Source organism: Ochotona princeps, chromosome 13 (assembly GCF_030435755.1).
Source record: "Ochotona princeps isolate mOchPri1 chromosome 13, mOchPri1.hap1, whole genome shotgun sequence".
Classification (NCBI taxonomy): Eukaryota; Metazoa; Chordata; class Mammalia; order Lagomorpha; family Ochotonidae; genus Ochotona; species Ochotona princeps.
The window spans coordinates 40,488,774-40,503,974 of NC_080844.1; the positions used below are offsets into that span (position 1 = coordinate 40,488,774).

The 15,201-nt window shown below is 45.5% G+C and overlaps 1 protein-coding gene across 4 annotated transcripts in view; it reads left to right on the plus strand.

Moving 5' to 3' along the window:
* Nucleotides 1-15,201, plus strand: part of PLCE1 (phospholipase C epsilon 1) — a 284,395-nt gene that overhangs the window by 172,058 nt on the left and 97,136 nt on the right. For all 4 annotated transcript variants that reach the window (XR_009246452.1, XM_058671015.1, XM_058671017.1 and 1 more), the window contains exon 4: nt 444-760. Coding sequence is in view for 3 of the 4 variants with exons in the window: in XM_058671015.1 (XP_058526998.1) it covers nt 444-760 (317 nt within the window). In the remaining variant the exon portion in view is untranslated. The remainder of the gene's footprint in view (nt 1-443; nt 761-15,201) is intronic.

A 15,201-nucleotide genomic window follows, 5' to 3' on the forward strand; every position in this document is an offset into this window, starting at 1 on the left:
CTCCACCACTTTTTGGCTAGCAGTTACAGACCAAAGAGTAAGATTATTTTGATACATTTCCTTATCACCTGTTCCTTCTTTTCTTTTGTACATGGGTCTGTAATTGCAAAACCCCTAGTGGATTTCAATGAAATCAAAGACTGAGGGCGGCTAGTTGGAAGACCACGTCCTGGTAGTCTCCTGCATGTTCACAGACAATAAGAACTGTTCAGAGACTGATGTGGTAGAGGAATGCTTCTGAAAGTGGAAAACCCAGCCCCCTTCCACCTGATGGCAAGGAGTGAGATAGCAGAAAGTCCCCGGATGAAGGTGATAACAGCTGTTCACCGAAGCAAAGGATTAGATGAAGAAACCTACACAAGAGTTCGAATACTGTCAAGTAAATGTCTATCGTGGGAGATCCCTCCCTTGGTGTAACCATGGCTTTTCCTGCTGTATTTCAGAACGCCAATCAGGCACCTCTATGGCCAGTTCCAATGCCCTCCCTTCAAGTTCAGCCGGGATTAGCAAGGAGCTGATCGATCTGCAGCCCCTCATCCAGTTCCCAGAGGAAGTGGCCAGCATCCTGACCGAGCAGGAGCAGAATATCTACCGAAAGGTCTTGCCTGTTGACTACCTTTGCTTCTTGACCCGGGACTTGGGCACTCCAGAATGCCAGAGGTCCCTGCCCTGTCTCAAAGCGTCCATCTCCACATCGATTCTTCCTTCTCAGAATGGAGAACACAATGCCCTGGAAGACCTTGTGATGAGATTTAATGAGGTAAGAGGTCGCTTTGGGGTCTTGTCATACCTGAGTCAGTTCTCAAGGGGGCCCATGTGACCTTTGTCTGAGACGCTTGGGGTGGAGCCTGTGTTCAGGGAAGCCGAGAGCCTGGAGTGGCTTCCCTGTGGCCCTGGGCCTAGGAACAGGGCAATAGCCCACATGCTGGGATCATGGTAGGCTGCACTCTGGGACAGAAGGGACATGGTCTCTGCATAGTGTAACCTCCTTCCACCATTTTCTAGTCTGTGTTTTATTTGTCTCACATTTAATTGCTTTTACTTTAACTATTAAATCACTCTGTGCATGTGTTAGTTTTGGGTGGATTGAACACCACCAATACATTTGCTTTTGATTTCAACCATTTAGGAAAAATTATCTTAAATGCCTGAAAGATACTTCCATTCTGGGCCACATATTCCTGATTGACAGAGGATCATATGACCTTTGTTACTTAAACGTTGCCAGGCTATGAGAGCTTATCCAGCAGCCACCAAAACACACCAACCAAGGTTGTGCTGATGGTTGTAATTGCTAGTGACTGTAGCAAGACCCAGGGAATCCAGAAAGTGTCAGGTTGAGCCACTGTCACCATGCTAGCACAAGGTGCACATAGCACCATTTTGCACATAGCTCTTATTTGCTCCTCACAGTCACTTTGGGAGACAGATATTATCATGAACCCCATTTACCAACGGGGAAGCCAAGGTACAAGGCAATGAAATCATGGTGAGATTCAAGGGCGCCTGCTCAGGCCCCGCAGCCTGGGCTATGTGACCTGACTCTGCCTGCAGCAGGCTGGTGCTGGGGGTTGGTGTCTGGTTAAAGGGGAGATTCTTGGTCCCATCCCAAGCTGAATTTAAAAAGTCTCTGGGAGGCCGCGTGAGAGCTTGTAAACCACGTTGCCCCAAGGTTGTTTTTTTAAAAATAAATCTGATGTTCTTGATTTTCCCTACTGATAAAAATGGAGTGGAAAATGAAAGTTCCAGGAAATGGAAGGAGTTCAATAGTAGATTTTACTATATCATGTGACTCATTTGAAGCATCAACATGTATTTGCTTTTACATTTTTAGGGACCCTATCTTTTTTTTTTTTTTTTTTTTGTCATTGGTTTTAAAAATTCAACCTGAGCTGAAAAATGAGTTGCCGGAACTTTTAAAGCCTGATTTCAAATTAAACTTGGCTGTCTTCTGTTCACGGCCATTGTAACCTTGGGAGTCAGGGAGATGAATCAGTGATTTCACTACTTCAGAGTCAGTGGTTTGACTCACAGCTGGCTGGAGGCATGCTTCAGTCCATCTCTGAGAATAGTTTAGCTAAGCAACTTCAGGACATACACAGGATTTCTGGGAAAAATGCTTAAACTACTTGAGAGCGCAGACTATTTTCAAATACCCTCAAGTGTCTATTTTCATACAAATTATGAGCATACTGATTTTAAAAAAAAAGTCTTATATAGTTATTACAGGCAGGTTCCACCTGCATTCAGTAACACAGGGAGAACTAAATTCTAGTTTTATTATACACCACTGGACAGCAAAGCTGAGTTACGTAAAAAGAAAATTGTGACATTCTGATTTTCACCTGGTTAAAATGGCCTTGCCTCCAAACTGGTTTATGTTCTGTGAAGGAATGGAAGCAAAGGAGCTTGCAAAGGGGCAAGGATCACATTCTTAAGCCCATTTAATACCTGTAATTGTCATTATCTCTTACACATGAAGAAAATGAAGGCTAGGTAACAAAATAATGATCTTTTAGATCATGACCCAAACAGTGAAATATTCTTGAGCCAATACTCATGATGTAAATAACACGTAAATAGATAAAGGTTGGAGAGGAGATGCTGCTCTTACTTACGAAAGAATTGAGCCAACAAGCAGAAAAGGAAATGAGGGGACTGAAGATCTTCAGGACTTGACAGCAGTCATTGTTGCAGACAGGAACCACTGATGAATTCCGACTCTATGTTGCGTGAATTAAGCCTGATGAGATTCAGGAGATTTGTGTAGTATCAAAGGATGTCTGTACAAGGTACCTATTAATTACAAAGGGCAAAGCAAGATAGTAAAGAAACCCATTATGCTTAGCAGGTTCCCCCTGCCAGGATGCCCTTAGAGGGTGTGCCACCATCTTCATGATATTTTGCTAAGAATGTGTCCTCTAAATCTGATTTTAAAGCATCAGGCAACCCAATAGTCTACTCTTCAAACGCATGTAGAGGAACAGGTCTAACAGAAGCCTGCAGGACGATCACGGGGGGGGGGGACGAGCCAAGGAGCAAACGGTGACAACGCAACAGCGTGGGTCTGAGGCTGAAAGAAGACATGGATAGAGTAACAGCTGAAACTCCAGCAAAGCCTCATCTAGTCACTGCATGACCGTCTGTCTGGGGTTATAATACTGATAGTGGGATTAGGACAGACATTAACATTCAGGGAGGAAGCTAGCTGGGGCATGCAACAATCCTCTGTACTATTTTTGCAAGTTTTCTGTAAATCTAAAATTACTTCAGAAACAAAATGTTTTTAGAAAGCAGTGGGCTCGGAGAGAGACTGAGTCACTTGGTCAGGGTCAAACAGTAGCTCATGGGATACCAGTAACCAGATTTCTCCATCTGCAAAGTCTGTTTCTTTTTACCCAGTGGCTTTTCTGGCTTGTTCATTTATCAAGTTCACGTTTCGAGGAGAATCAGAATTGCTGGCTCGGAACTTCATCTTGAATCCCTTTCCTTCTCCTCTTTTCTGCTCCTTTTCTCAGCTCCGTGCATCTGTCCTCTTTCCTGACTCCTCCTCCTCCTGTTTTCATCCAGTTTCCTGTTATCTACACTCCCTCCTATCAGGCCCTGACTCAGTCATTCACCCTGGATGCTTTCTGAGCCTTCCCTTCTGTCCACGGGTTTCTTGCATGTATTTTTAAAAAATAAGCAAAATCTGAATGAACGTGGACCACACTACAGCCCACACTTTGGTTCTGTCGAAATTGGATGCAGATTAAATGTGCTTTCTTTAGTGGGTGGAAAATGTCTCTTCCTGAGAACCTTGTAGTATCTTAACAGACGAGAGAGAGTATTAACTGTGTCTCAAGTGCTTGTCGCCGAGAAGTGGATGCATGCATGCGTGCAGTCGGTCATTCAGTTAACATTTGCTCAGTGCTTTTAAGAAGCAGGCCTGAATGGTGGGTATGTACTAAGGAAAGTAAATCGCAGTCTGCAGCTGCCAGAGGCTACCAGGCGTAGGCACAAGCAACTTCCAAAAGAGGCAGGAAGTACGTGAGGCGTGTGTGGCACCCACAGCCAGGGCCGAGGTGTCGAGGTGGTGGGTTGGAACTCCTTCCGCTGGGCTGCGGAGAGGGGGCTGGACCTTACCTGACCGGATGTGTAGGGAGACCCTGGAGAAGGGAGGACATTCCAGATGGGGAGCCAATCAAGACGTGTCTGCATTGATGAGACTCATGGTACAGGGACGCCGCTTGTACATGATCACCGTGGTGAGCTGGAAGTTTCCACGGGGTCACAACTCTGTACACAGCAACTTAATTACAACGTGGGGGAAAAGAGGACAATTACTGAAGCCTTTTGGGGGCATTGTTGGGGTGTTCCTTCTAAGGAAAAATATGGTTAAAACACAATTGAAAGTGTGGCCGTGAAGCAGCTGAGAGATAAATCATTTTAAATCTGAATTACAGCCCAGAAGCAATATCTCCCTCCCGCCCCCTTCTGCCCTCCTTCACATACAGCACACCAGTGAAGCTTCTGGAAGGTAGACCCTATCTCTGCTTCAAAATAACAGAAAGGATTTGTGGAGCAACCCATAAAACCACCAGCAGCAATATCAGCATCCCATATGGTGCTGGTTCGTGTCCTGGCTGCTCCACTTTCTATCTGGCTCCTGTTAAGGAGAAGATGACCCAAGTCCTTGGGCCCCTTCCACTCTCATGGGAGACCCGGATGAAGGGTGCCTGGTTCAGCCCTGGCCGTTGCAGCCATCAGGAGAGTGAACCAGCATTGTAAGGGCTATATATAGATCTCTACATAACTCTGACTTTCAAATGAATAAATCGATCTAAAAAAGATAAGAAAGAAGCAGAATGGACACAGAAGCTGGTGCAGTGTGCACAGGAGGTAGTTCGGTCCTGCTGAATGTGGACTTCTCTCTCTGGTCATGTTCTTGTAGTTGTGTATTGACTTTGCTTTCATCTCAATGGAAGGCAGAGAGTAGACACACAGAGTGATGCTTCACCTGCTGGCTCACTCCCCAAATGCTTGCCCACAACCAGGGCCGGGCCAGGCAGAAACCAGGAACGCAGAATGCTGTCTGGATCTCCCATATGAGTGGCAGGGGCCCAAGCCCTTGAGCTGTCATCTGCTGCATCCCTAAGATGTATTAGCAGGAAGCTGGGAGGGAGGCAGGGGAGCAGGGACCTCAGCGTTCTTATTGGGCTTCCCAAGTGGCAACTTAACACTCTACTCCGCAGCACCTGTCTCTTAGTCACGTCCTGTATCCAAAATCTCCTGAAACCAGCATTCCTGTTCTCCCTGCCCCCTCCTTTCAGGCTGTCACCTCCTGTTGGAACCTCTGGTCATCCTCTTCTCCCTTCTCCTGCCCTCTCCCTTTGTCTTCCTCTTTCCCTATTTTCCTTCCTCACACTCACACTGCTTCTGATTCACTTTTTCAACTTTGATAGAATAAGTCCCTGAGCCATTTGTCTTTTGTGAAAGAAATGGATGTCCTTGTGGGTCATTTTACCAAAGGGATTGTGAACTTTATTTAGCAGATGTGAGTACGGCTGAGAAGAGCTGAGTGGCACGGACTAAGGCCAATTCTTTCCCCTTGGCTCGCTCTCCTCTTTTTTCTAGAAACACCATGGTGAACAAGGTGTGAGGGGGAAGGATCCTGGGAGACAGATCCTCTCCCAGCTCCATGCCCTTTGTCCAGTGTTCACCCTGGAACGCTCTGTCACCTCCATCCACACCTGGTTCTCAGGCCCTGTTACCAAAATGAATCTTACGCTCCTTGCCTGGGCCACTGCTGAGCACGCTTGAGTACAAACAGGCAATGGTACGTCTCCTTAGGGAATGATTTTTGACTTCAGGAAGCTAGTAGAAGGTTTTCCATGTCCTGTGCCCTGCAATGGCGATTTTCTTTGTCCAGTTGTCTGTGGAGGGACCATTCACATGGGCTCCCCATTAGGATCTGCTGGCATGCAGGCAGGTCAGGAGGCATTGTTTGAGGTACCAGTCTCGGGGCTAGCCCACACCTGACCACCTCACCTACCAGCACCTGCATTTTTGGGCTTCTCGACCTTCCAAGCCATGAGAAATCAGTGTCTGTTCTTTATAAACCGCCTGCTCGATCACTTTCTGTTGCAGCAGCACAGAACAGGCTAAGACAGGTAGCTTTTGACATTTGAAAATCTGAAATACTGCCCTCTTAGCATAATACATGTCTTCAAAGAGAACAAAGCTATATTTCAAAGCCAGAAGATTAATTCCCATCTTTGGGGTCATGCATTGTTGTAGATAATTGAGATTTGTGATGTAAACTTAAATGAATGTTGAGCCTTGCTTTTCCCTCTTTCCTTCCTTCTTTTCTCTTCTCTTCCTTTCCTTTCCTTTCCTTTCCTAAAATCATTATTTTGGCCAAAGTATAATTCTCTTAGTTCTCCTCTTTAAAACTCACATCGCATCTCTAGAATGTAACTAACCCGGAAAGATTAGCTGCCAAAGCCAGTGACCCACTGCAGACCTGCTTAATTCTGTTGAAAGCAGGTATCAAGTTAACACTTTTGTTATGGACTGGTAGGGATAAGAATGGATCCCAGGGAAATTAGCAACTTAACAAATAAAAATGTTGACGTACGTACATGAGCATTATTTTTATTAGAAATAGTAAATGTGATTTAGAGAAGCAGTGTGGCAGCTCCTCAAGGCGCAGTCCTTGGCCTTGGATCAGTCACCTAAATGACCCTGTTCGCTGGCAAAGACTGTGAACTTCAGGGTCAGTGATTCTGAGCCTCTCTCTGGAACTGCATTAACTAACCCTATTAGGATGTTTAATTCAGCATGTTGGAAATCACTCCATTCGAGGTAGATCCTGACTGCACGTGTAAGAAATGAAGAGGAATGTGCTTACACTTTGCTGAGGACCTGAGTCCATGCAAATATCTAAACATTCGTGAGTCCACCTGCCTTCTCCATGCCTCCCCTTGGCTTCTTCTCACTTAGTGGGGTTTTGAGTGCCAACCTAGGTACTAAATGCTGCCTTGTGCACTGGGAATACAACACAGAGCAGGAGAGGCAAAGGCCCTGTCCTCACAGAGCTTAAATTCTAATCCTGTCCAAAAGGTATGTCAGTAGAACTATTAGCCTTCCTTTTCCTCCCTCACATGTCACCCAGTTCCTCTCCACTACTCATGCATGGCAGCTGTCCTCCCATCTCAACTGCCTCCACATCTCACCAGACACTCAGGAGTCATTGTTGGTTTCCTCTTTCCCCAGATCCCTGGCATATAAACCATCAGCTGGTACCACTTACTCCACATCTTGAGTTTGGACCATAACTTGCGTTTCACCTACCATCATTTTGGAGCCAGCCACAGGTGCACTCACCTTCAGTCTTGCTTTCAGGCTAGCATGGCCTTTAATTCATTCTCTACCTGATAGCCAGAGGCATCTTTTGTAAATGTAAGGCTCACCCTGTGCGGGAGGTCCCTCCGGTGGCTTCCCTTTGCCTGTGAAATAAATCCAAGTCGACAAGACCTGCGCACCCTTGCTCCTGCCTGCTTCTGCAGTCTAACTTGGAAGATCCATCCCCTTTCTCTGGCTCTTCCCTCAGTGCAAATTTCCTTCTGTTCCCTGTGCAAAACAAGCTGACTTTTCTCCAGGTGACTTCTGAGCTTCTTCCCCAGGTCATATCGCAACTGCCACCTGACTCCAAAGTCAGAGAAACCATTCACTCATTTATTTTTTGTTTCCTATTTATTGAAACCAGAAGCTTTTCTCACTTGTTCACTTTCCTCTCTCCAGCTCTTTGCTCAATGTCAGCTGTGTATAATAGTTTCTTAATAAATATTTAATGAATGTTTTTAATTGGCATTAATGAATATTTACTAAAATAGCAGTGTTAGCAATATAAAGCAAAGCAAGGCATGGTCCTTCATGCAAGGAATTTGCAGCCTAGTTGAAAGCATGTAAAGCATAAAAGAAAAATGTACATTGAGGGGAAACAATGCCAAGTGTCAATTCTTACTTGAGAGACCATGGTTGGGTTGGTTGAGAGAGTATGAGTCCCTCCTTAAATCTGGGAATGAGCCTAGGTTCTGCCACGTCACTGTGGGACCTCAGACAAGTAAATGGTATGAACTTTTTTCACCTTTGTATTTCTCATATATCACGTGGGGTGCTTTGGAACAGGAGTTGTGGTGCATCAGGTTAAGCTTCCAGTCAAGACGCTTACATTCCATATCGGAGTGCTGTTTCAAATCCCCCTTCCAGTCCAGCTTCTTGCCAATGCAGCCTGGGAGGTAGCGACTGATAGCTGAGTCCTTTAAGCTCCTGCCATCCACATGGCAGAGCAGAGGGAATTCCAGGCTCCTGCACTCAACGTGGCCTAGTCCTGGCTTTGGGGAGTGAACCAATATATGAAATACTGTGATCTCTCTCTTCCCTTTCTTTCTCCTTCTCTTTCTTTGCCTTTCAAGTAGGTGAAAGTAGATGAGTGACTTCACATGGCTATTGGACACCTGAAACAAGAGAATGTGTATAAAATGACCAAGCAGGGGAAGGTTCTTGGTAAATGGTGAACAGTGTGATTTGTGACAAGTGAGAGACAAGGACTGCACATGCCGTGAGGGGTAGGGACTTACAGCACAGCTCCCTTGGGACCACCAAAGATTTGTAAGCCTTGGAGTTCGGAGAGCTTTTGCCAGGCACCATTATTGACTTTGGCATTGATGACGTTGCTAGGTCAAGGTCATGTTCTCCTATTTGCCAAATGTACAGATCCCTGTTTGCAGCTTTTTATCCAGCTTTTTTTGAAAACTTTGAAGGTGGACATCATCCTTTTTCAACAAGCCTGTTGTGATAATGGAGTTGATTTTAAAATTCTTGCATACACCAAACAGAAACCTTCCTTCTGCACATTCCTCTTGTCAGTCCCCAGGGGACTAACAGAAATTATGTCTTCCTTTGGGTCTGGTACTCTTGGGGCTGGATAGTCCCCATATCTTCAAAACACATTTGGTGTTTCACTATGTGGAAATGAAGTTGCCTGCTCTGTTTTCTTTCTTGCTATTGAGTATGCTGCCTGTATTGCTTACTAAACTAGTTTCTTCTTTCTGTTGACTATTTCTGATCACCAGCTCATCTGATGGTCTGAGACTTAGCATGTGAAGAGCCACTGGGTTCATCTTTTCTTCTGCATTTAGCAGCACTGTGTTTGCCGTTTTCTCACAGGGGTAGAATAGTTTGAATTTGAGTCTACTCTGTTTTAGTTTGGGGGCATTGAAGTCCCTCAAAATAATTTTGAATCTTAATTCAGCAATGGATTAAAGTAGCTACCACTCTTGATTTTCTTATCTTTCAGTTTGATTGGTGTTAGCCCATGTGTATTTGTTCATATTTTTGGTGAAAATGTGAAGCCAAGTAGTAATTACTAACAAGCCTGAAGGCACATACTAGAAACTGCTCAACAACTTGGCCTTGAACTGTTAATCCCCTCTTTGCCAAGTAGTTTTTTTAAGCTGTATGTGAATTTCCTTAACTCCGCAAGCATCCAACAAAAGCTTCTCCCTGCCAGTCCTAGGTGTAACTCAAGACATTCTGTGAAACCACTTCCCAAAACCAAGACACATAGTTGATATACAAGTGAAAGTGTCCTTTGAGAAGGAAGGAAAGAAAACTGCGTTAATCTGATCACAAACCACTTGAGGATGTTTACGTTTTCCTCTAATATTTATTGATGACGAGAATGATGCTGACAGAAAGGGTAACAGCCACTGCTAATCTTGTGCATTATAGCAGGCAATGTGCCAAACACAGGATTATATTTAGCTTTCACACAGTTGTGACGGCCAGCCATCTTTGTTTTATTTTACCAAGAAGAAAACAAAAGCAGAAGCGCTACCAAATTTGTCAGTGTCACATAGCTAGAAAGTACCTTAGCCTAGTTGAAACTAATGGGCAGGCATTTGGCACAGCAGCAACACACTGTGGAATGCCCATGTCCTGTATTCGAGTGCTTAGATCCAAGTTTCCCCTCTACTTCGAGCTCTAGCTTTGTGCTGATGTATACCCGGAAGGCAGTAGTTGATGGTTCAAAGACTTGACTCCCTGCCACCTACATGGGAGATCCTGAGTGAGTTCTTGGCTCCCAGCTTTGATGGAAACCTGTCATGCCGTTGTAGACATCTGAGGACTGATCCAACAGATGAGAAGTCTCTGTCTGTCTGTCTGTCTCAGCCTTTCAAAAACAGATTAAACTTTGACTTTTGTGACCCCAAAGCCTAAACTCTTGGTTATTACTGTACATATGATGTTATACCCAGTTGCAAGATAAATATTAATCCTGGAAACACCATGAATAGAGAAAGGAGGACATAAAATGCTAATTTATTAGCAGTAAACCACCCAGAGCAAATCAGTGTTTAGCAACATGAATTCATACCATATGCTGGACATGTGGGCTTATTTTTTCACTGAGGGCTTACCTTGTTATTTAGTATGTTCATGTACATGGAGATGCTCCCAGAGTGTAGCACTTCCCAGAAGGACTCGGGTCCTGAGTGCCGAGGGCCCGTGCCTACTGCAGAGTGGGCTCTTCCCCTGCCTGGGCTTCTGACTCCCTATTCTAGGCTCCTCCCCTCCACAACTGCTTGTCTCTCCTGCAACCTGCCTAACATTTTATCCATGCATTCGTTCATTTGAGAGACAGAGATACACAGTGGGTTTCTATCTGTTGGCTCACTCCCAAAGTGTTCACATTGGCCAGGGATGGGCCAGACTGAAGCTGGGAGCCAGGGACTCAATCCCCAGCTCCCATGTTGTGGTAGGACCCCAACTACTTGAACCATCACCTGTCTGCATTAGCAAGAACCTGGAGCAGGAGCCAGGGCCATTGAACCCACTGGCTGAGAACTGCAGGTTAGTTAGTTCCTGGACATTTCTGAGGTAGGTGAAAAGAATGGCAAAAGGGGAGGGCAGGGCAGACATTTCAAGACAGTTGTCCAGCATGTTCCAGCATGTTCCAGGAAGGATCACGCCTGATGGGTTGGAGAAGTCAGAAAGCAGGAACACCAGGAGAAAGTAAGGAGGCTGGCTTAGGATGATGAAGAGAATAAGGAAAAGTGGTTGCTGGATGTTGAGAAGAAAGAATCCTAGTAGTTCAGTGAGGATTGGGAGTCAGTCATTTGAGGAGGCTATTGGGGAAGGAAAAGTTAAGATTGACTTCAGGATTTCCAGGCAGGGTATTTGGTATAGGTGGCCTGCCTGGGTCATCCCTTCAGCAAGGTGGTCAGGAACACTTGCCAGGATTCAAACACATCAGACTTCAAATCCCAGCTCCCACCTCCCCCCACTTTTTTTTTCATTAGTGGTAAACTTGGACAAATTGCTTTCTCTGAATCTTTTCCTGCCTGTGAAAGGGAGATGAGAGTAATTTTCTCATAGGTTGTTGTCATCATTAAAGTAATAAATCTCTACTTCACAGAATGCCAGCACAGAGTAGGTGCTCCACAGATGCTAGTCATTGTAATTGCTGTTGTCATGTAGGGAGCTATCTAGTTTGGGACATGCAGGTTTCAGGATGAACATAACGAAAGATCTTTAGATGGATGTTGTCTACGTATGGAGAGAGCAGGCCTTGCAGCTCCTGTGCGAGCCTGGGGTCTCGGAAGGGAAGGATGAGCCAGGAGAATCCATGTGTTTCTGAGGCATCAAGTGTGGGGAAGAGCATGGGCTGCAGAGCTCAGGCTTGGGTAACACCCATTGTCATGGAGGCTTGTACACGGATGCACTGCAAATGTGAATGTGGACATCACGAGGGATTCGGGCAGTGCCATTCGGAAAAAACACAGGGGGTTGCAATCTAAGAGACAAACATCACATTAGCCAAAACCAAGGAAACAGAGTTCAGGTCACAGAATGGCGTCGTCATTTTGCCATTCTGTAGCCTCTTCTGAGCACACCTGAAGTATTGTCTCTGAGTCCACATTCACGGAAGGATTTCTTCCCTCCCTTCCCCCACTTTTTAAAAGATATATTTGTTTGAAAGGCAGAGTTGCAGGGAGTGAGAGAACTTCCAGTGAAACCAGGAGATTACAACTCTGTCCAGGCCTCCCACATGAGTGACATGGTCCATCCTCCATTGGTTTTGCAAGCACATTTTCAGAGCACTGGATCGGAAGTGGAGCAGGTGGGACTCAAACCAGTGATGACATAGAAAGTCAGCATCGCAGGGGGCAGCACACTGGTCCTAGCAATTTGATTTTTTTATTATTTATTTATTTTTTTAAAGATTTATTTTTATTTTCATTACAAAGTCAGATATACAGAGAGGAGGAGAGACAGAGAGGAAGATCTTCCATCCGATGATTCACTCCCGAAGTGAGCCGCAACAACGGGTCGGTGCAGATCTGAAGGCAGGAGCCAGGAGCTCTTCCAGGTCTCCCACGCGGGTGCAGGGTCCCAAGACTTTGGGTTGTCCTCAACTGCTTTCCCAGGCCACAAGCAGGGAGCTGGATGGGAAGTGGAGCTGCCGGGATTAGAACTGGCGACCATATGGAATCCCGGAGCATTCAAGGCGAGGACTTCAGCCGCTAGCCACGCCGCTGGGCCCTGCAAGTTCATTTTTAAGTTGATAATTCTGAGTGGCTCGTGACTGCTGTTATAAATGACCAAATGGCCCTTCTCCATATCCCCCAGCAAATCCCTCCCACTACCTACTTGCACACATGCTACAAAATAGTCTGAAAAAATATTGAAAAAAGAAAAAATATTTTTGCAATAACCAAAAATGATATCAAACTATTCTCAGGGTCCGTAAGATACAGATGTCAGTGGCACCCTGCAGACCTCATTTGTCTGTTTTCTGTGGTTGTGACAATACTGCAATGGAGGGGCTCAGTAGTTGTGACAAAGATCAAACAGCTTGCAAAACCTAAAATATTGCTATTGCAGGCTTAAAAAAAAAATAGCCAGCTTCTGGAAAGATCATCCAGCTTTGTTTTGTGTTTTTCAAGTAGAAGGTACTATGAGGAAGAAAGTTCTTTGCCTGAAATTACCTTTGGAGGGCAAGCCCCACTAGAAGACCACTGGGCCCCACTGGCCTGCGGGGTGGAGACCTACACTGCCATGCTGAGAACATGTGCTGGTGGTAAGGGGAGGCTTGCTCGAGAAGGGCTGAGCAACCCGGTGCAAGAGGTTCCACAGCGGTGCATCCGAGCATCACAGAACGTGGAAGGTATTTTAGGGGATAGGAAGTCACGTCTGAGTCGGTGGTGAAAGAGCAAACATAAAAGCTTTTCCTGTGCTTGACAAACACAATGGCAGCCTCGGTGTCTGCTTTCTTTTACTGCGCAGTTAAATATATCTGTTGTCATCTCTCTCAGCAAGAGGGGATTTTCTGAATGTTCTTGTTTATAAATGTGAAGAAAATTTTTGCACGGAGAGTCATGCTTTTGTTGGCCCAAGAAAGTGAGCACTTGCTGATCTTCTGGCAAGCCTCACAAAAATGCTGCGGTGTATTTATACTCTGGGGGCCAGAACAAACTTCAAAATGACAATGCTCAGATACATCATCGGCCAGCTTTCCTCTTCTGCCTCCACTGGGTTTAACAACTTTGTCAAATCCCTTCCTCTGAAATTTACTTCAGCTCATCCAGTTGAAACTAACGCTACAGTTCTGTAAACAGGGGCGGGCTTCCCTACAGTGCTTCCTATCTTGATCAGGAATCCCAGCAAGCTAGATGCACAGACAGCAGCGTCTGATGGCCTCTTTCTGATGATTTTATTAACATCTCAGAAGCAGTTACAGCAATGTCAACTTCACATTGCTTTAAAATGTAATGAAAAAAAAAAAAACGTAATGGGGTTCAAGTAGAATTCTAAGCTGGAGACAGGAACTTAAGGTTACTGCAAACACCATACTGAGAGTGATCAGATTCAAGCAATTGATGTCTGTGCCAACAAGAGAACCACCTTCTGCTAATCAAGATCCACCTAGGGACAGATGCCCTGCTTTGGGAACTGTCACCAGGAGGCTTCCATTCCCAGGGAAATTACGCGATAGTAGCAGAAGAGCTGCATTCATTCATTGGATTTTTATGCCCGTGCTTTGTGCCTGGGGCAATACTCTGCTCTTCACTTTGCAGCAGCTCCCAACTGCCTGCTGAAGAAGGTTTAGGCATTTGTGCTGTCTTCAAGGGTTACCTTCAGTGTCCACATCCTGTTTCTCCCCACTTCAAGCCTTCATTCCCCTTCCACATCTCTCTGCTTGGATGACTCACTACCGCATTCCTGCAGGTGCAACAACGCCTCAACGCCATCTCAGAGGGCATCTTCTATCCCCTGCACAAAGCAGCAGCCCAGGCTAAGAGTGGGCTGGCTCTGAGATACAGGCTCAAATCCCAAGTCCATCACTTCACCGTCGTATGATCCAAGGCAAGCCTTCTGATTAATTGCTGCCACCCTCCCCCCCAGAAATGATGCGGCTGGGATGGAACAGTGGGTTAAGCTCCCACTAGAAATTCTGATATCCCATATGGGCACAAAGTCCAGCTGCTCTATTTCCGATCCAGCCCCCTACTAATGTACCCAGAAAAGCAGCTAAAGATGGCTTAAGTGGTTGGGTACCTGCACCTACATATGAGACCAGACCTGGGTGAACTTCCAGGCTCCTGGAATTGTCCATTTGGGGAGTGGCTCAGACAGAAAATATCCTCTCTCTCTCCCCCTTTCTCCCCCTCCCCCTCTCTTTCTCCATCCTTTCCTTCCTCCCTCCCCTGCTTCTGCGTGTGTATGCATCTGTCTATAACTCTACCTTTCAAATAGATGTCACTAGAATTAAAGAATTGGAGGAAACATCTTGATCAAGGTAACTGATCCAGAGTTAGGCACTGCATGTAAACTTGTAGCTCTGGAGCACTCCTAAAACAGTTAAAGTTTTCCTTGCTTCCAGTTCTGTTAAGCTTTGCGATCACTCCTTAGAAGCTGTCCAGAGGTTGGAGGGTGAATTATAAAGATCATCATGTACCATGGAATGATACTTCGAAGATGGACCACATGTATTAGTGGTGTTTCCAAGTTATAATGGAGCTAAAAAGCACCTACATCTTTCCTACATTTAAATATGCATACTTACCATTGTGTTAGGATTTCCTGCAGCATTCAGTACTGCCGCTTGATGTGCAGCACCATGATCTCAGAGCAGTAGGCTATGTATGTTAT